This window comes from Amblyomma mixtum, chromosome 2 (genome assembly GCF_055824585.1).
Source record: "Amblyomma mixtum isolate Tamu chromosome 2, ASM5582458v1, whole genome shotgun sequence".
Lineage (NCBI taxonomy): Eukaryota > Metazoa > Arthropoda > Arachnida > Ixodida > Ixodidae > Amblyomma > Amblyomma mixtum.
The window spans coordinates 57,074,845-57,094,578 of NC_143013.1; the positions used below are offsets into that span (position 1 = coordinate 57,074,845).

At 48.3% G+C, this 19,734-nt stretch overlaps 1 protein-coding gene across 7 annotated transcripts in view; it reads right to left on the bottom strand.

The window, feature by feature from the left end:
* Positions 1-19,734, bottom strand: part of LOC149359415 (multidrug resistance protein mrp-7-like) — an 86,482-nt gene that overhangs the window by 7,799 nt on the left and 58,949 nt on the right. For 6 of the 7 annotated variants that reach the window (XM_089571630.1, XM_089571627.1, XM_089571628.1 and 3 more), the window contains 8 exons: positions 16,798-16,974; positions 9,469-9,636; positions 6,992-7,176; positions 6,706-6,781; positions 5,234-5,444; positions 4,635-4,945; positions 1,647-1,979; positions 407-511 (listed from right to left, as the gene is read on the bottom strand). In XM_089571630.1, coding sequence (XP_089427756.1) covers positions 407-511; positions 1,647-1,979; positions 4,635-4,945; positions 5,234-5,444; positions 6,706-6,781; positions 6,992-7,176; positions 9,469-9,636; positions 16,798-16,974 — 1,566 coding nt within the window. Of the gene's footprint in view, positions 1-398; positions 512-1,646; positions 1,980-4,634; positions 4,946-5,233; positions 5,445-6,705; positions 6,782-6,991; positions 7,177-9,468; positions 9,637-16,797; positions 16,975-19,734 lie in introns of all 7 variants that reach the window. The other variant, XR_016288778.1, reaches the window with a different exon arrangement.

The window sequence follows — 19,734 nt, forward strand, 5'->3', positions numbered from 1 at the left end:
GGTGACATGAGCTATGAGCTACGCACTAAACTCCCTACAAAACATATTGAGTGTATACAGCATGCAAGAGAGTAAACGTAAGAAGCTGAGCTTTGAGCACTCTTGCGTTCATTATATTAGATTGTAAGGCGTCCTTGAAGACAACCTTTTTCGCTTGGCTCGTGATCGAAGAAGAAAGGTCGGGCACCTTTCCGTTCCATTATCGCTTCCTCCTGTCTGTCACAGTCGACCTCAGCATCAAGAAATCCAAAAGAACCTGCCTGGGCAAGAGGCAAAAAGTGTACATAATTTTCTTTACGTATATTCAGTGTGATCTATGTAACTTTCCTGCAAAACACGCCAACACTACGCGGGCTACCTTCTGGCTTTGTGCCCAAAGAAGTCAGAACATTGCACACTTTCTTGCCTGTTCCAAGGGCAGTTCTGTATATTCCAGAGCACGATGGAAAGCAGCGTCTCCCTGTGCGGTCCAAAAGCCACTTAAGAAGACTGCAGCCAAGGCGAACAGCACCTGCACACAGAGCGGCAGAGTAAGCCTTAGCCCCTGGTACCCTGAAACCCTTCGGCTTAGTACCCTGCTTCACAACGATTAGTATTTGCTAATTTTTGTGCATTGCGTTAACTCTTTATTCCCTTCTGTGGTAGCAAGCTGTCGACAGGCAGTTCTTCCTAGCTGGCAGCTATGAAATCACAGGCGATTGACAATAATAGTAGAAGAGCAAGATATGAATCAGGAAAACGTTGTACAGCCTCAGGACACCGAGATACTCTAATAGAAAGGAAAGCGTCGATGAGACAAAGGATTACCGCGCTGCTAACAGCACCCCTCATTTCAAGTATAAAAAAAAACGCGCACAAACAAAGCGGCCAACATTGTTAGGAGTACCTTAAGCTATGCTGTGTCACCTGTGAACCTAAACGTGTCAGCGTCATCACAAAGTAAACAACGCATGCGCGATGTGGCAGAGAGCAGAGCTATCGTATAAATTTTTCATATGAAGTTAACTTTTTACGCCGCTCACGAATAATCTGTGTGTGCGTGTGCGTGTGCGTGCGTGCGTGCGTGCGCGCGCGCGTGTGTGTGTGTGTGTGTGTGTGCGTGTGCGTGTGCGTGTGCGTGTGCGTGTGTGTGTGTGTGTGTGTGTGTGTGTGTGTGTGTGTGTGTGTGTGTGTGTGTGTGTGTGTGCGAATTTCACGTAAGAAAAACAACCACAATTTCTTACTACACAGTCTTGTGAATGAGTGTACTGACGAATCCAGGCTAATGTGGCAAGGTAGCGCACTTTCTAAAGGGTGGTTAATGCTTGTGTATGTACCGAATATAGCACTTAGAGAGCGCTTGCTTCCGACGAGTAAACTTACTTTCAGAGCCGTGTAGAACGTGTGTGCCCCTACCTAACAAATTTGACTGTGCCTAATAAACTTCTCTGGAGGCATTATTTGTACTGACTTCTTTCGACACGACGAGCGGGTTTGATTTTATTCTATGTGATCGTATTATTTCGCTGTAACTTTATTCACGTCGCACGCTGGCCCGTGTGGTTTGCCCTGTGCTAGCGCAGGCTTCAAGCGACCATTATCAACATTTTCCGGCAACATTCATTCTATATATCTGCCATACACCACTAAAAATGTTCGCAGCCTACCGTGATAGACGACAGCAGAGAGATTCCACTGGCAGCTGCGGCCTCGGGATCGTTGTGCGCCGGCCCAACAACAACGGCCACCGTTAAGAGAACAACCAGCAGGCCGCCGAAAGTGATAATGAAGCGGCTGAATGCGTAGCAGTACGTGAACATGTTGAACCCCTGCAAGTAGTCGCTGTGCAGGCGTCGGAACCGGGTGCAGAAGCGGTCCACGACTCCGTAGCAGCGTATCAGGCATACGGAGTCCAAGGTCTCGGTCAGATGCTGCAGCACTTTGGACAACGTCGTGCTCTCGTACAGGCGTCCCCTCATTGTCGCAGGCAGAATGTGCCACTGCGAGAGCATGGCGGACGAGATACTAAAGGTCAATGTTGAAAAAAAATGATTAGTGCATTGTTTCAGGTACAAAGCTGCAGCAGACTTTTCAAAAGCCTGGCTAGTTGGCACCCCTGCACACTTGCTAAGATAGAGACACTTCGCACTGAAAAACACGCATACGACACGCACATGTCAAGCACGCGCGAAAAGAATATGCTTCAAAAGCAACTGATCGAAAGAGCCCGGACAGCAGCCTACGCCAATGGGGTTCCCGACTGAGAGCTCCAACCGCGGCTACAACCTCCTAAACCAGTTTATTAGAATATTTTCACCACCACCAATCGCCATAACAACGCAAGCGACAAAAGCCGAATGTTACATGCATTCCAGACGAGTGGTGACTGGATGCTTTTCAACTACGAAACCTGCTTGCTAACTGTTACGGACACTTCCTTTATTATTCCTGCTCTTTCTAGCTTTTTATTTTTCTGACTCCCTTGCTTTGCGTTTCTGTCTTCGCGTGTGCATGCAAAACACCATGACCACCGCTGCCACCGTCGTTAAAAGCAGTCAAGATTTTCACTGCTCCTCCCACATTTACCCCTCTGCCGCTAACAAAGGCATCTCTGTCATTGTTTGTATGCAATGCAGTCGTCCTCTTCCTTATTCTTATGTGGGTGTGCAAGCCGCGCATCGGCGTCTTGAACTTGGCTGTTCTCTTCCGCAGATCATCGATCCATTTCATCTTTCTAGTGGGGTTTTAACAGGGGGGGGGGGGGGGGGGGGGGGGGATAGGGGGGGGGGGGGATAGATATGTTCTCCCCCGGTTAATTGCGGCTGACGCAATTTCAAACCGCCGGACCCCACCCCTTGATAGCGTACGCTACCGAGCGCAAGCCGACCACGGCGGGCCTTACTCTAAAAAAGAACGACATTCTGGCTGACTCAAACAAGCCATTTATTCCTACAACTATAGCGCCAGCTGCAACAAAACATACTAAGGAATCGAGGTAAACGTTCGCCCACGCCAGGGCAAGGGGGAAACTCCGAGGCCGGACGGGACGAGCTAGCGGGAGCATCTTCCCGCCACGAGGCCTCGCCTTAAAGGCGGAAAGCGGAGCGTAACGCCAACACGTTCGCACGCGACAAATCCCAGAGCCCAAGAGCCGTCCTCCACCGCGCGCGCGTGCAGCAATCACGCTATCCGTGGCGGTCGCGGCGCTGACTCCAGTGTCCTCGCTTGTTAGCCAAGGTAACTAACCAAGCTAAAGAGGGTGCATCGCGGGGAAGCCAACCACAGGGGACCAGCCGGGTGGGTCCCCACATCCTCTACTAGCGTTTCGGATATTGCAGGGTTGAACATCTTTGCTTCTGCATAGGTTACCACGCACTGTCTCCCCCCCCCCCCCCCTCTAACGCCTGTCTTCTTTTTTCAAGTAGCCCATATTTGCACAGTAAAGATGAATTTGTATACTCTCACTGAGTATCTGTTTCAGTCAGAGCACAGTCGGTAAATGCGTGGCATCTTTTGCCACTTCTTTCAAGTTCATAATGCAGACGTGTTCATGTGCATGGGGCTGACATGCGTCTCAGTGCAATTCTGGCACATTGGCATCCCGTAATTGCAAACGCATCTCGGTTTCTACTGTTTACTCTTCAACACTTGCTCTCCAAGTTTTCGATTTATAGAACTCTTTATTTCCTTCCCTCTTGAAACGAACTACTGCTGTGCGAATAAGCATTTTTTGCTTGGAATGGCTTAAAACAATTGGACAAAACTATTCTCTCAAAGCAGACACATATGCGTTTTTAAGTCTGTGCAACGCTCGCGAAAATTCAAATAAAGCTTCTATGATCGCGAAACTACTATAAATTGAAAAAAAAACTGCAGATATTGTTAGCGAAGAGGAAAAGGCGATTGATCAGGAAAGGCAAATGAGAGCTGCTTACCAAACGCTTTGTTCGTCTTACTTTGTGCACTATCAAGTCAAAAACAGCGGCAAGCTGACAGGTAAGCACTTAATCAGTTTTTCTATTTCCTTCCGCGGTGCACAGTAATTATTTACTGAACACATTTTTTTTTGCATTAACCTGAACGATATGCATGCACGTGTCATAACACACTTTCTGTAATATTTTTGGTTGAATTTAACATCTCTGATGCAAAAAGCTTCCAAACGGATGCTTCCTGGATTTTCATTCCTTTTCTACGGCATTCCTCTAGCATTCATCTCGGTAATGCAAGTGATCATCACGCACTTAATGAAAACTAACTCTCTCGAAAGACGTCTACCCGTTACTCGCAGCATTAAACGTACAGTCTTTGTCAAAAGTAACCAGGCTGCATGATTTGTTTCTAGCTCGTACAGGGGAGCCCTTACAGCTTCCCTGAAGCTGAAATGGTCTTTAAAGGTAAGGACTGGGGGTCTTCTTACCTTCCAACAACTTTTGATCTTTAGAAAAGTCACAAGAGCCCCACTATACAAGCTAGAAGCAAACCATGCAGCCTGGTTACTTTTGACAAAGACTGTACATCAATGGCTTTGCACATGTCAGCGATCCCAAAGGTAATCTCATGGTAATTTTACTTCTTTTCCTCACCTAAAACTAATATATACTCGTAGTGATGGAAGGGCTAGCGAGCTAACATCTGCTAACCACCAAACTCACCATTACGAAAAAAACGACGATCTGTGTGCTGCAGGCGAGTCCGAACACCAAGGGTGCTTGGGCCCCTATCACAGCGAGGCGTGCCCCAACGAACAAGAGATTCTGAAAAAGCTGCTTGTAGTGAACAAAGACACGGTTGTCGTTAACTTCCAGGTCCACGGAGAAACGATTGAAGATCCTGCCCCGCGGCGACGCATCGAAGAAGGAGAGTGGACTGCCGGCGATTCTTTCCAGCATGTTAGCGTGAAGCTTCAGGGAGCGGTGCCGATTTGACCGGGCCAGCATGACGCCTCCGACAAGCCGGAGAAGAACTGCGAGTTTGCATAACGACACTCAACGAACAGAACAATATAAATATCTGAAGAATCGGAAGATTTCAGAATAACCATCAGCTTACAGATAGCGTCTACACAAAGACTATACACACTTGAAATCTTTTTTTCTTGTTATACAAGCTTTGCTATGCGGTATTCCTCAAGGTTTGCTGCAAGATAACCCTGAAGCATGCTTCCCGAAATGCAACGGCCTTCAGAGCCCATCGCCTGAGACATACAGACAATAAACTTTGGTTACGTTGGCTCATATAATAGCCTACTCACCATCTCCAGCGCAGAACACAGCCAGCCATTGAACAATTTCCTGGCCGGAACTGCGTGTTTCCATCGTGCTGCCCACGCGCATCAGAGCCCATGCTTTGATGGAAAGCAGCTGACCAGCCACAAATACGGCACTGGCTGCAAAGCATAACAATGCGAGCGGTGCCCACACGCCCGAGTACCTGAAGTATTCGACGACGATCTCCAGAAATCCCTGCAAAAGACAGAAGTATGAAGCGATGAAAGAGCGAGGCGGACACGTGCTGTAAATAGTGCAGAGCCTGTTAACTTGCTTCCGCCTTTGCGGAAAGTAAGAAGGTTTACTGCACTTATCGGTGCCATTTTTTTTTTGGCTATCGAAAAGGCAAAAGCTGGAGAGTTTTGTTTTGTAACTCAAGGCATACGCCTCTTACACCCACCACGGAGACTGGTTTCTTGCCACCTACATTAGGATACCCTAATTCGGGCGGATCATCAAAAGCCTTGAAGGCTGATTTTAAGACAGCGAAGTGTCCACACATTTGTGGGAAGCCCTACTGACATCGCGGCTTCCCTCTCACCTACGGAGCCACGTCACGTCGCAGTGGGTGCCAGATAATTATGACGTTATACGGAATGACCTCTTCTATGTTTCCTCCCAAGCTGTGTTTCCGCATTCCCTTTCCGCATGTCCAGTTAACTACTCCCCTCACACAGCAGTATCACAGGAAATGATATACGTGCGCTACTTTTGTCTACATTTTCTGCCCTGCATTCCCCAGCTCAATGTCGAGAATGCTGCATTTGGTGGCAAGCGCAAATGTACTTTCTACCTACATGACACCTCCTCTACAACAACCTCAACAACCTTGGATATTCCTATAAAACTATTACAGGCACTGGCTATCCAGATTGTACAAAACGTCATCAGGAGCTGCTGCCCAACCATAACGCCGTAGCTGATAGACCCATACCTCAATGTGACGCCATGCTATGGATGGTAAACTTTGTGCATGAGCCGAGCGTCACTGCAACAGTACTGTGTTTAAGCCTTGTCCATGGCTTTGGACTTCGAGTTCATTTTCACTTGTAACAAAAGCTCTCCATAATCAGCAACACACTTTTTCTTCTCCACAGCGAGTTCAGCTTGTAATATTGAGGTCAAAAGTGACTAAACCCCCTCCAAGATCCAAACCATGCCACACTGCATGCGGGTGCTGCATGACGATGCACTCCTGGTGTCAAAACCGATGCCTACATTCAACGTTCCTGAAATGCAGCTTATGCGCCTTGCAATTCCTTGCACTAATCACGATCATAACTGAGTAGGAGATAGGTGCATGCGAAAGAACATAACCCACTGAAGTGCCCCCTCGACACGTACGGATCGCCTTAAGCTTAGTTATCTTACTGTCATTTTCGCGTATTGAAGTATCAGAGTAAAAAAATCACTCCATTCTTCGATCAAAACACACTGAGCTTTCGAACTTTCTGACCTTTTTAGTCGTCATTCCTTCTTCCTTAACCACGCGCAATGCTTCTTCGTCTTCCATCGGGAGCGGTTCCCCGTGCCTGAAAAGGAAACTAAAAAGTTAATGACACTCTGATGTTTCAAGAAAAACTGGCAGGAGAAGCCGTGCGTGTTACATGTATCAAAAGCCCAACTGTTGGAATCTTTTGAAAAAGAACTCCAGTGTTGCTTTTGCATGTGCAAACTATAAATTTCAGAATAGCTGAGCATCCGTCTTGCTCATGACGCATGCTGCTCTTCCACTGCCTCACCCGAAGCTGTTGGATCTTTTAGGCGAACGCGAAGGGCTTTTTTCCTCGAACAACATCACCGGCGCTCCAGGGTGCTCTTTCATTTCGCTCAGGTCCCGAAATGAGAGTGTCGTCTTCTCGTGCATCAGCACCCACTGGTCGACGCAGAGCGGCAGCCGGGTGTTGTTTGAAACAAGCATTCGGGTCTGCAAAGCAGGACATGTAGGTCAACAACCTTTGAGAAAAAGAGGTCTTCGTGGAAGATACAGACAGAGTGAAGAAAATGTTATTTTCACTGCGAGCTGCTTTGAAAATAATCACAGTAACCATGCGAAATTTAGCCAGGAGCTGTTTTATTCTTCGGGAAAATAACCGCCCGGTACGCACTGCCCATAAATTTCTTCTAAACGCAGCTGTGTATTTCCAGCACTTATTCGAATGCAGATTGTAGACTGATTGTAAATTGTCGAATTAGTTGTAAGAGAAAGACCTCGTCCGCAACTCAGATATATACTAGTGCCATGCGTTAAGCTAAGTGCCGCAATGCACTATTTCAGTGCAATTAACGCATCGATTCGTTTTCTTGACGCCGAATGAAAGTACAGGATGGACGTCTCAAATTTCAAAAAGGAAATTGTTGCTTAGATGCCAGACACGTAGCTATGCATGTCGGCATCGGTTTAACTCATCGTCAATGCAGCCCGCGTAAACAAAGCTAAAAAAAGCGTCAGAGATCACTGCGGCCACTCGCATTAGAGGAGTGCGAAAGCATTCACGCCTCTTCCACCCTTGCTGCCTCTCTTTGCTTCACTTTGCGCATTTCATTAATTGGTGGTTTCTAATTAATGTTTATGTTAACAGACACTTTAAAATTTCTTCTTTTTTTACTATCTTGTGAAGTGTCCGGGGTTTTTTTTTACTATTTTAACATCTTCTCGTTATATAGACGTCCAAGCCTATTGTGACGTCTAAGCGGCTTTTGTGTCGTTTGTTTCGGTATCAACGTTTTTTACATTACTTATCAATTTCGTTTATACTTTTTCACTAATTAACACTTTTTAACCTAGTTTACTCTTTTTAACTTCTTTTTTTCGTCTTACACTATTTCGACGTCCGAGGCTGTTTTGGCGTCCTCCCACTATATCGACACCCGTGGCTATTTTGACGGCAAATTGACTTATCGCCTCTAATTACTAGTCATTGGCCGCTTCCCCTACCTTGACTAACATCAACTGAAGTTTTCTGTCAAAGAAAACGTCCTTTCTTCTCTTTTAGGCTGCACTGCATATTGCAGCCTGCACAGGCATTCCTGCACTGCATAGCCATTGCTTTCAGCGACACTTCAATATTTCCCCGGGAGTTTTAAAAGCGCGCGATCATTTCACTCGAGTCCGTGGCATTAATGACGTTAATGATTTCAATGAGATGATTGCCTCGATATCTTGCCATGCTTGAGCACCAGTAGCCAACTTACATAAAAGGTGCATATGTTATTTTGCGGTTCTATCACTTGGGGTGCACGCTAAACTGTTGTTCAGTCTTTGCCATTAAAACAAAAATGAAATGTTGGTGTAATCGACAGCAACAATGTTTGTGTGCAGGAGTATAAAGGAGGCGTAACTCTCCTATACTAGCTTTTCGTATTCTTTTGCTTAGTCGCCCCACTCCCTTTTTTCATTAAGGTGCTTGTTTTATGCACATTGATTGGACACAATAACTCGAAACTAAAGACCTTACTCCGGAATACGCGAAAGCTTCATTTGTTATAGCTATTTACGAAGTTACTCTTGTCCGCATGATAAGCAATTTCTTTTTCTTGTAACCAAGAAAACGACAAAAAAAACGAGCACAAGCGAGTCACGTTGGACAAGACGGATTGTCCTGCATTAATCGGTTTCGTTCTTCTTTTGTTGAACTTTTGTTGAGTGGACGTAGTCAGGCTGATGATGATGATGACTTTTCACAAGAAGATTTCGTACCAACTAATCCGACAACAAGTTTTACATAACCATCAAAATCCACTCTTAACTCTCCGCAAACCTTTAGACCACTGTGGGAGATGCGAAAAAGTTACCCTTCTGAGTGTGCATGACACCTCATATATGGTTCCGAATGAAACAAAAAGCAAGCTTTACTTGAATGCGCATTTTTCAATGCGTCGAGTGCATTTGAAGGAAGCAAATGCCAATAGTCTTCACGAATACTAAATACGTGCGTTGTATAATGACTTCCCGCATGTGTTTACGGCTGCAATGTAGCGCACGAATACGCCCCGTAGGTTCTCATCGTGCAAATATACAGTTATTGTAACTGGCCCAATATTGGAAATGGATAGTTTCTCTCTGGTTTTTTTCAGGGCTGTCCTTTGCCAATACATTTTCAATATTGTGCCGATTGCCTGTAATGCTGGTGTTAGAGTTCGTGTAGTCTGTATATTGAGAGAATTTCTTGCACGCAAGTCTCGAAAAAGTCGTTTTTCGTTTCAGTCCTCCTCTTACCTTGTCGTTAAGCATGCCGGCCTGGCCGATGACATTCTCGAAGATACTTGAGGCCACACGGCTGTCTTGCGAGCTGGTAGGATCGTCCAGGAGGTAAATGTCGCTTCGCGAGTACACAGCTCGTGCCAGGGCAACCCTTTGCTTCTGCCCTCCGCTTAACATTTCGCCCTGTGTAGTTACAGCAGAAAGTAAGTTTTAATTGATCCGGTCATTTAATACGAATTCATCTCCCCCTCTATCTCAAATCAAATCAAATCAAATCGTCTTTATTTTCTCTCTCAAGGAAAAAAGGGGGTGACGGATAAAAGCCGCATAACTGCGGCTGGACAAAGCCCGGCCCCCTCTATGTACAGTTCGGCAGTAGTGCTCGTACAGATTATACAGGATTCCATTTCACACTTTATCTCACAGACCTAAAATTTGTACCCTACAGAACTAAAACACTCCAAATGAAAGCACATGCAATTTGAAATACATTCGAGACACACATTCTAAAACACATCAGGTTTGAAACATAGAAAATATCAAATACATTCAGATTGAAACAGGTTCAGTTTAATAATTTTAAGTTTTTAAAATTCTGGACAATGTAACCTTTAGCGGTATTTCTATATTTCTATTCACAACTCAAGTCCTAAGATCTGCGGAGTTGTGTGACTGGAGAAACTGGGATCATTTCATCACCTCACTTGCACCCACAGCAATATTCCGTGTATATTACTCCCAACCCATCTTTTTTTTTTGCCAAGGCCATAAAAATTTAACATGAAATCGCAATTTGTCGTAAGTAGCAAACTTTGGTATTAACGAGACATGACTTAGACATTCGGCACTGAAAATAACGTTGCCATCACAGTTCATACGGCATAAAGTTATCTTCTTTCTCGTTTCACGTCTGTTAGTACAGTGCCACTTACCTCGAATATATTGGCATATTTCTCAAATGATGATGTGTTCTTTGAAACATGCGTGGTTTTCAGCAGGTGCTGCATTTTTCGTGATTCATACCAGTTCTGTTATTATGCATGTAACCACGCACATCATATGAAACCATTCCTCTCGAAAAGAATCTTTTTTTTTTTTTTTTTTTTTTAAACGTCTTTATTTCTGCATTTAGTAGGCCGATACCTTGCGGCAGAACTAAGGTGCTTCATGGAGGTTGGGGTGGGGGAGTGGTTAAGGGTGGGGGTGAGGATGGGGGTGGGGGTGAAGGTCGGAGTGCGGGTTGGGGACCGGTGTCCACTTCTTCCTCGAGGTAGTGTCGTCCCGAGGTCGGCTCCGCGAAGTGATGGCCTGGCCCTTCATCTTCCTTGAAGTAGGACAGAAAAGTTCGCCAGAGCCGGAGTGCGTCTGATGGCCCGATGTGCGATGGCGGATCGACCCATTCCTGCAGGGTTCCAGGTCGAAGCCCGCCCAGGGACTTGAGTGCTCTTTCCCGTACTGCGTCAAAGGTAGGGCAGCTCCACAGGAGATGTTCGGCCGTGCCTCTGGCAGGGCACGTCGGGCACTGAGGAGTCGGGTATGAGCGCGGGTTTATGAGGTGCAACTTCGCTGGTGATAGAAGCTGGCCGGTCTGGGCTCGGCGAAGGAGCACTGCCTCCACTCTCCTTAATGCGCTATGTGGACGGCGATATAGTTGCTCAGGGTTGGCCAAGTGCTGGAGTATGCTGCGACGATAGCGTTGTGCGCGATGCCATGTCTCCGCCCTATCCATATGGGGCGATGACGGGTGCGCAACGTCATCAGGGGGCCAAGAAGCGGAAACGAATGTGGATCCAGGCAAAGGTGCGGAAAGAGCTGCTGCGCGCGCTGCCTGGTGTGCCTTTTCGTTTCCAGTGATTCCTTCGTGTGCAGGAATCCATTTGATAATGACAGTGTAGCCCTCCTCTCGCAGGCGACGGGCTTCTGTTCGAATAGTGTTGAGAACGGCATAGTCAGCTCCCCCTGCGCGGCAGGCGGTGTACGCTGCTTGTGAATCTGTGTAAACATGGTAGGTGCAAGGAGCCAGATCTTGTCTTTCTACTATTCGAGTAATGGCAAGTCGTATGGCCATGAGTTCGAGATTGGTGACGGTGTGTTCCTCGGAAAGCCGTTGAACTACTGAGGTATCTGACACAGAATCGTGACAAGCTATAGCGGCACAATGTTGAAACTGAGCGGCGTCCGTGTATAGTTGGATGGCTCCTTCCTGGGCTAACTTGTATGATGTCTTATCGTGCCGTTTGGCGGCAGCTTTGCGCCTTTGAGGATTAGCCGAACTCATATTCTTTGGTAATGGCATACCATCTACTAAGTCGATCAGTTCCCATGGCGGGGCAGCGGACGAAAGTGGCTCTAAGTTGTCAACGTTGTAGCCTAATGCCCGCAGGATCTGTCGGCCAGCCGCCGTTGTGGAGAGACGGACTCGCTGGGCTAGCGATTGCTGCTCTGCCAGATCCTGTAGGGCATTGATTTTGCTGCATGCGTGTAGGTTCTCAACTGGGCAGTACTGCGGCAGACCAGTAACCAGGCGCATCGCCTTGCGATTGATTCGCTCAAGCTGAAGGCGTTGGGTTGCGTTAAGCCGCATGTACGAATATGCGTACAGGATTTTTGATGTTATGAGTGCCAGGGTAATCTGACGGAGCCCCACCTCCTTGATTCCCCATCCACGCGCAGAGACGCGGCGCATAAGGTGTAATGCCTGATGACAGCTATGCATCGTGTTGTGAAGCCAGCTTTTGGCTCCTCCATCCTCGTCAATAAGCATGCCGAGTATACGGATTGTTTGTTTCCGGCAGATAATTGAGTGCCCTAAATGAAGAGAGATAAGTTTGCGTTCGGCCTCGGCTCTTACCCGCGAACCATTTAATACAACCACATACTCGGTTTTTTCGGGAGAGGTTTCCATTCCACACTTCTTGATGTATTCATGGACGGCATTAAGGCCTGTTTGTAGGGCTAGTTCTTGCTCTGCAGGGGACCCTGAATTAGTCCACAACGTTATATCGTCCGCATACACGGCAAAATTAAGACCGGGTATCGACGACAGCATTGGCGGGAGACCTGACATAGCAATGTTAAAAAGAGCCGGTGATATGACAGCGCCTTGGGGGACACATGTTTGGTTATGTTGCCATTCACCCTGAGTATCTCCAACCATTACCGAGAAAGTTCTTTCTGCAAGAAAGGCTTTCACGAAGCGGTAGAGGTTGCCGCCTATCCCCACTTCCTGTAGCCGGCGAAGTATGGTCGAGTGGGGCACGGAATCAAACGCCTTTTTGACGTCTACCCCAACAACCACTCGGAGCTGTACGCTGCTAGGGTATGCGAGAACGTCGTTATAAAGCCTTCTGAGAATGTCTTGGGCACAGAGCCCTCGACGAAAACCTACTTGCATAGGAGACAGGACGTTGTACTTGTCTAAGTACCATTCAAGTCTTCTTAGAGCCATACGTTCCATGACCTTACAAAGGTTGGACGTCAGCGATATTGGCCTGAGGTCTTGTAATGTTCGACTTGGCTTGCCAGGTTTTGGAATTGGTATTACCACTGACTTCTTCCAGGCAAGAGGAAGATCACCGTTGGCCCAGTACTTGTTCATCTCTTTCAAGAGGGCAACTTTATGTGACTTGGGAAGGTTCAGAAGTGTTGAGTAGCGTATACCATCCGGCCCTGGGGCGCTATTGTGATTGGAGTCATACAGAGCTGCCTCCAGTTCGTCTAACGTGAAGGGAACGTCGTAATCGTTTGATGTACCTGATACGGGGTCCGCAGGCAAGACATCTGCATTTTCAGGTTGGGGAAAAAATACCTTCCCTGCTTGTATAGCTAACTTCGCCGGGGAGACATTCAATTTCAAGGCCATGCATTGGGCAGGGGAAATTGGCTTCTTGCGTCCAAGGATAGCTCGAAATATGTGCCAGGCCTTCGATAAGTTAGCTGCTCCATTGAGTGAGTGGCACAGCAGCTGCCAGTCTTTGAGAGCGAGCTGCAGAGTATACTTCTCAACTTCTTGACTGATGCGAGTGAGAGCACGCCTCCGATGGGGTGTCCGGCCTGATCGGCGATACGCCTTGAGAGCCCGAAGCCTACGATTCCACAGATTCAAAAGGTGGGAATCCGGCTTTGGGGCATCAAACTTGACTGAAAGCTTCGTTGTAGCTTTCTTCTTGGCATCGCTGATCTGAGTAATGAGCTCGTCTAACCCTGTGGGAGCGTTCACCGTACCGAGCATTCTACGAAAATCGTCCCATGAGACGTGCTCCTCTATTCGACGGCGTTGTTGCCGCTGTAATGACTTTCGCCCTCGAGGAGCCCATGAGACCACCACGGGATAATGATCACTGCCCATGACATCATCAGCCCTCGACCATAGGATCTCACTGGGATGAGACACTAGTGTCAAGTCGGGGGAAGTGTCTTGTTGACCTTTGTGCTGGCCAAGGCGAGTAGGTAGCGTGAGGTCGTTGGCTATGGTCAGTTTCGCTCTGACAATTTGCTGCCAAAGGTGCCTTCCCCTAGCATCTGAGTGATGATATCCCCAGCTGCTGTGCATGGCGTTAAAATCACCCCCAACTACAACGCGATCCTGGGGATATATCCTTAAGAAGTGTTCTACAAAAGACATATCTACTCGATATGTCGTAGTACCGAATGATCGCGCATAGATTGAAAAAACTAAGGCTTGTTGGTCGCCATCTAAGCTAAGGCGTACTCCCGCTACCTCCTGCGTCTGCGTGCACCACGCGGAAGTATCTAGTTCAGTGTGGGCCGTGCGCGACAGAACAAGAACGCATGCCTGCCCATTGGCTATTGGAGGCGCAGATCGCGATCCTGGCCCGGGACGCCGGTGCTCTATGGAAGGGGTGCAGTAAGGTTTGTACCCTATTAGATTGGGCTTATTAATGCCGGTCTCCTGAAGCAGGACAGCTAGAGGAGGCGTTAGCGTGATGGACAGTCTCCTCTGAAGTTCCGCTTGTTTGCGACGGATTCCCCGGCAGTTCCATTGCAAGAACCATATAGGAGAGTCCGAAGCAAAAATGTCATGTGGTTTCGCGCTAATTCCTGCCATTATTAAACTGAAAGGTACGCGGAAGTGAAGATGATGTGTGCCCAATTTCGGGCTCTTGATTCGGAGAAACCTGTGACATTCCCAAGAGAGGGAGCATACGCTTGATCACCTCGGCAGTGACCAGTTCGATAATGCGCGTGAGCTGGTTTTCATCTAAGTGTAGCGTACGCGAACTATCTTTTGCAAGATTCGTTTGCGCGTCGCGTTGCGTATCACGGAGTGTTTCAGCGTAAGCCCGATGAATGCGCGCTTGCTTTGGTGCCATCGCGGTATGCTCAAAAACTGCGGTTAGAGATGAGGTGGCATTCCTTTGACTATTGCTCTCAGATTGTGTGGAGGGCTTGTGCGCGCCTTGCCGTTTACTTTTATGTTCGCTGTCTCGTGTCTTCTGCTTCGGCTGACTTTGTAGTGGAGGGAAGTCCTGATTAACAAGCACAACTGACTCCGAGGCTGATTGCTGTGTACTGACAGGGCTCTTGGGCGCCGTCGTCGACACCGTTTGGTTACCACGTAGAATCTCGGCTTGTTGTTTGCGTTCTTTTCGTCGCGATACTCGGATACGACGGAAAATGCCATTCCTCAAGGTTTTTGTGGCCTGCCGCCGAGCAGGGCACTTTGGGTCCGTGGCTACGTGGGGACCTCTGCAATTGCGGCATAGTGGTTCCGTCGGACAAACCTCGAGGTTTCCATGTGCAAGGCGACCGCAGTACGAGCATCGACGTTGGTCGACCAGTGGACACGAAATTGCCCTGTGTCCGATTTTGTGACAGGTCTCACATATGATAGACTTCGGGTGATAAGGTGTCACCGGAAGCAGTATGCTGTACAGATGAATTTTTCGGGGAAGTCTAGAGCCCTCAAACGTGATTAGAGCTGCTCCGTTCTTGCCCATAGGCCTGGCGTTTATTATCCTGCACGAGTAGCACGTGAGGTTTGCCATGAGCTGTTCGCTTGTTAACCCGTTGGCACGATAAATGACCCCGCGTATCTGGCCGGGGCGTATGGTTTCATAAGCTTGGATAGGTGTCTCCTTTCCAGAAATTAGGAGAGACTGCAGTCCAATCAGATGGTCTCTGGCATGCATATGCGATATGTCGACAGCAAACTGATTGCTTCGTTCAAGGGGCCGTACTTGAAAGCCAGAGTGAAAATGAATTTTCCGAAGCTCATTAGCAACAGCTTCGTGCAGCCAGTGTGCGGGGAGTGTCCCTAGTTGTCCAGGTGAGGTTAGCTTAATTATCACAGTGTATTTAACACTGATTGGATCGGCGGCTGCGGCCTTGTTCTTTCGCCTAACAGGCTGCCAATCATCTTCTTCAGTATGATCATTATCAGCCAGTTGATCGATTCTGCCCATAGGGGTGACTATGGACGCTGAGGCACAGCCTAGCGATCGATAATGCGCATCCGTGAAGCGAGCATTTATAGCTATCTGCGAGTGGGCATGTTTTACGCCGTGTCGTTTGTTTTCAAAGCGAGTGCTTTCTTGAGCCATCCGCGAGGTGCCTGACCCCATCCTAGGTTGCTTGGCAAATTTCGAAAACGGAAAAGTGCAAGATCCTACCTCGGAAGGGGCGCTTCCCGGCTTGTTTTCCGTGGAAAGAACAGAGAATGGGTTGGAGACAGGTATCGTCGCAACCACTTGAATGGCTTCGTCATCTGCCATGCTTTCGTCGGCGCCGAGCACGGCGTCAGGTTGGGCCGCGTTATCTGTGCCGCTGCAAAACGATGTTACCGCGGCGTCTTGCCGAGGCTGCTGCGAAGCCATGTTGGCGGCTTCGGCGGTAGGCGTATCCGATGCATCCGGATGGTTTCCTGGCGTAGTCGTTGACGCGGAAGCGTTGAAACCGTCGTCCACAGGTGGAGAGGAACACGATGGGGGTGGCCCATTCATTTTTGGGAGCCTAGCCCAAAAACGTCCGGGCCAAAAAGCTTGAAAAAGTCGGAGCGATGCGAACGTGCGTCTGTTCGAGACGGCTGCTTGCAGCGCCACCCGAAAAGAATCTCAAGGCGTACTCGCACGGAAAAAAAAAAAACCACGACTTTAAACAGAACGGAGACCAAAACTACACAGGACGAGGTTTTTTTCTTACAAGTATGTTCGACCAACTGAACCAAAAACTGCATTTGTTGCAGTTTAACACGCTTGACGAGTTAATAACTTTTGTGTCTTATGAGGTCAAAATGAGCAACTAACTTTCAGTGCAACCTTCCAAAAACAATGATGCCACGTTTCGTTCAGTGCGCAACGTCATAGATAGAGTGACTTATCTTACCTTTTCTCCTGCTTCAGTAAGGTCGCCGCTAGGCATTCTGCTGATGTCGCGAGCCAGTTGGCAAGCGTTCAAAACGTTGTCGTAAAACACCTCGTCAAATTTCTTCCCGAATATTATGTTGTCCCTTATTGTCATGTTCATTATATGATTTCCCTGCGGTATGACGCCTATAGTACCCTGAAAGAGGAAAACAACGACGATTGAACTGGCATGTGTGGAGCAGCATTAATTCAGCTGTAGAAAACTATGAAACATAAGCAACGTCTTTTAAACCCTCAGCTTTTGAATAGTGACTCAATAGTATAAATACCCGGCCGCCAAGACCAGCCACATGTACTCTCCAAATAACCACAAACTCTTGAGCGAGCAAGCTATCTTGTATCCCACTGAATACACGTAATGCACAGTCTTGACTGTCCTCACCATTAATGTCAAACACCGCAACCCCGAGGCTTTTTGTGCTTGCGAAAACTCGCGCAGGAGTCGCCAGTTTCCTTGAAGGCCTCCGCTATGGCGTGGCTATGAGCGTACTGCTAATCTAGAGGGCAAACGACATCAGCCAAATTATTTTAATGCGATGGTTTTAAGGTTTGTGGGGTTTAACGCCCCAACGACCTGAAGCTATGAGAGACGCCGTAGTAGAGGGCTCCGGGTAATTTCAACCACCTGGGGTTCTTTAACGTGCACTGACATCACACAGTACACGGCCTCTTACATTTCGCCTCTTTCGAAATGCAACCGTCGTAGCAGAAATCGAACACGCGTCTGTCAGTTCAGTAGCCGAGCACCACGACCACTGAGCTACCGCGGCGGCACACCTGTAATGTGACCTGAGTAGGCTTAATTTGCACAAACCCTGTTTTACGTCACAAGCATTATTCGTCCACGTACGTCCGCTCTCTGCTTGCTAAACGCAGAAATTTTGCCCTTGTTTTCGGTTATTCCTGATGTTTCACACACGGATTCATTCCTTACTGTCGCTTGTTTGAACAATAAAAGTGCAACTCATGCTTTTCCAGTAATGTTTGTGGCGTTACCACTACTTAAGGTAAAACAATGCCTTAGGCGCCGCTATAATTTTGGTTTAGTTTTGGTTCCCCGCATTTTGTTGCCTTAAACGCATCAATCCCATATCTGTAGAATTTTGTTTTCACGAACTCAGACAACAAGCCTGAAGAAATATGATACAACGCTCAAATCGAATGTTCGAAAAACCCTTGGAGCTGTCTTTAATGACGGAGCTCTAACTAGCTGCAATACACAATGCGGCGAGACATACCAGATAATATAGCGCAGAGTAGTACGGGACACAAGAAGACACGAACAACACGAGACAAGATAGCCATCGTATGGGAGAAAGAATAGCCTGTTGGGCCGCTGATTCGCGGGTGACAATCTCATGGCCAAAAACATTTTGTATGCTGTTTTCCCATGGCGTGGGCGGAATGAAAAAGCGTAATCCCACCGTGCGCTTTTCGGGCCGCCCCTTAAGTTTCAAACAGGAACTCAAAATTTTAGGCGTTGTCTTCGACCGCCACCTCACTTTTCTACCTCATGCTAACTTCCTCCGCGACAAGGCAGAGATCCTCACTTCGCGCCTTGTCTCATTTCTGTCGTTCCATCGTTCCCTCCTTCCCTGTTCTCTACGTAGGCTTTATTTTCAAGCAATACAACCCGCTTTAACTTTTGCCGCGCCCGCTTGGTGGTCTCGCAGCGCCAATTCCCGCCTTCGGGAGAAGGTTGTTTCTGTGCAGCGCGTCCCTCTTCTCCCTATCACAGGGGCTTTCCGCACAACGCGCACGGCTGCACTTCAGGTACTCCTCCGGGTACCCCCTCTTCCCTTAGAATTGTATCGCCTCTGTGCGGAATACAACCTTTTAAACGGTGCAGATCCTGTCACCTTTGGAGGTCACACTTATCTACCATCTGATATCTTGCCCCGCTTTGATCCCTGGTGCGACCATCCCTCTCTGGCTTCCTCATTCTCCTTCACCCGTCTTCTCCCTTCTCACTTTCCCTCTCAGTCCTTCCTTCCCGGCCTTCATATATTCACGGATGGCTCTTATACATCCCACTCTGCGGGTGCTGCTTACGTCGCATTCTCATCTTCTGGCGCGCTGCGGAACGTGGGCCGGTTTCGTCTAGAGACAGCCTCTAGTGCCTTCTGCGCAGAGGCTGTTGCGTTTCATGAGGCCTGTTGTTACGCCTGGCGCGCCCCCTCTCCTTTACCCTTGCATGTCTACTCTGATTGCCTTTCTCTCCTTCAGGCTCTTCACTCTCTTTCTACGAACGACTTGCGCGTCCGAGACATCAAGCGCACTATTGCTGCAATTTCTCTTCAGCGTCCTGTCTTCCTCTATCATGTCCCCGCCCATTGCGGTGTCTGGGGCAACGAGCTCGCTGACTGGGCCGCCTCTCTGGCGTCGGCGCGTGGCCTCTTGCGGCCGTCGTAGCTGTCACCCTTGTCAGTGCGCACCCGCATGCGTACCACCGTATTGAGGCTTTGGTCGGACACCTGGACCGCGGAACATTCGGACACCCTCCTGGCTGTTTTTGTCCCCTCTATTAACCGTCTCCCGCTCTCTTTCCCTCCACCCCGATCTCTTGTCCCTCTCCTAACTGGCCACGGTCGTTTTCCCTCGTACTTCCATCGTTTTGCCTTCCTTCCTTCGCCTTTTTGTCCATGCGAGGCAGCTGTGGGGGATGTTCTCCATTACCTGCGTGCCTGTCCTCTCATCGCAGACGTAGCAGCACGGCTTCCCGGCTATCCGCGCTTTCTTTCCCCTCATGACTTCCCCTCTTTACTAGGTTCCCCTCGGTCTCGTGCATTGCTTATTCGCGTTGCTGTTCGCGTTTCTTCCCTTCTTTCACCTGTCTCTCGTCTTTATTCCCGCCCGGATGGCTCGTAGACCTCCCTGCCATTTCTGCGCCTCCCCA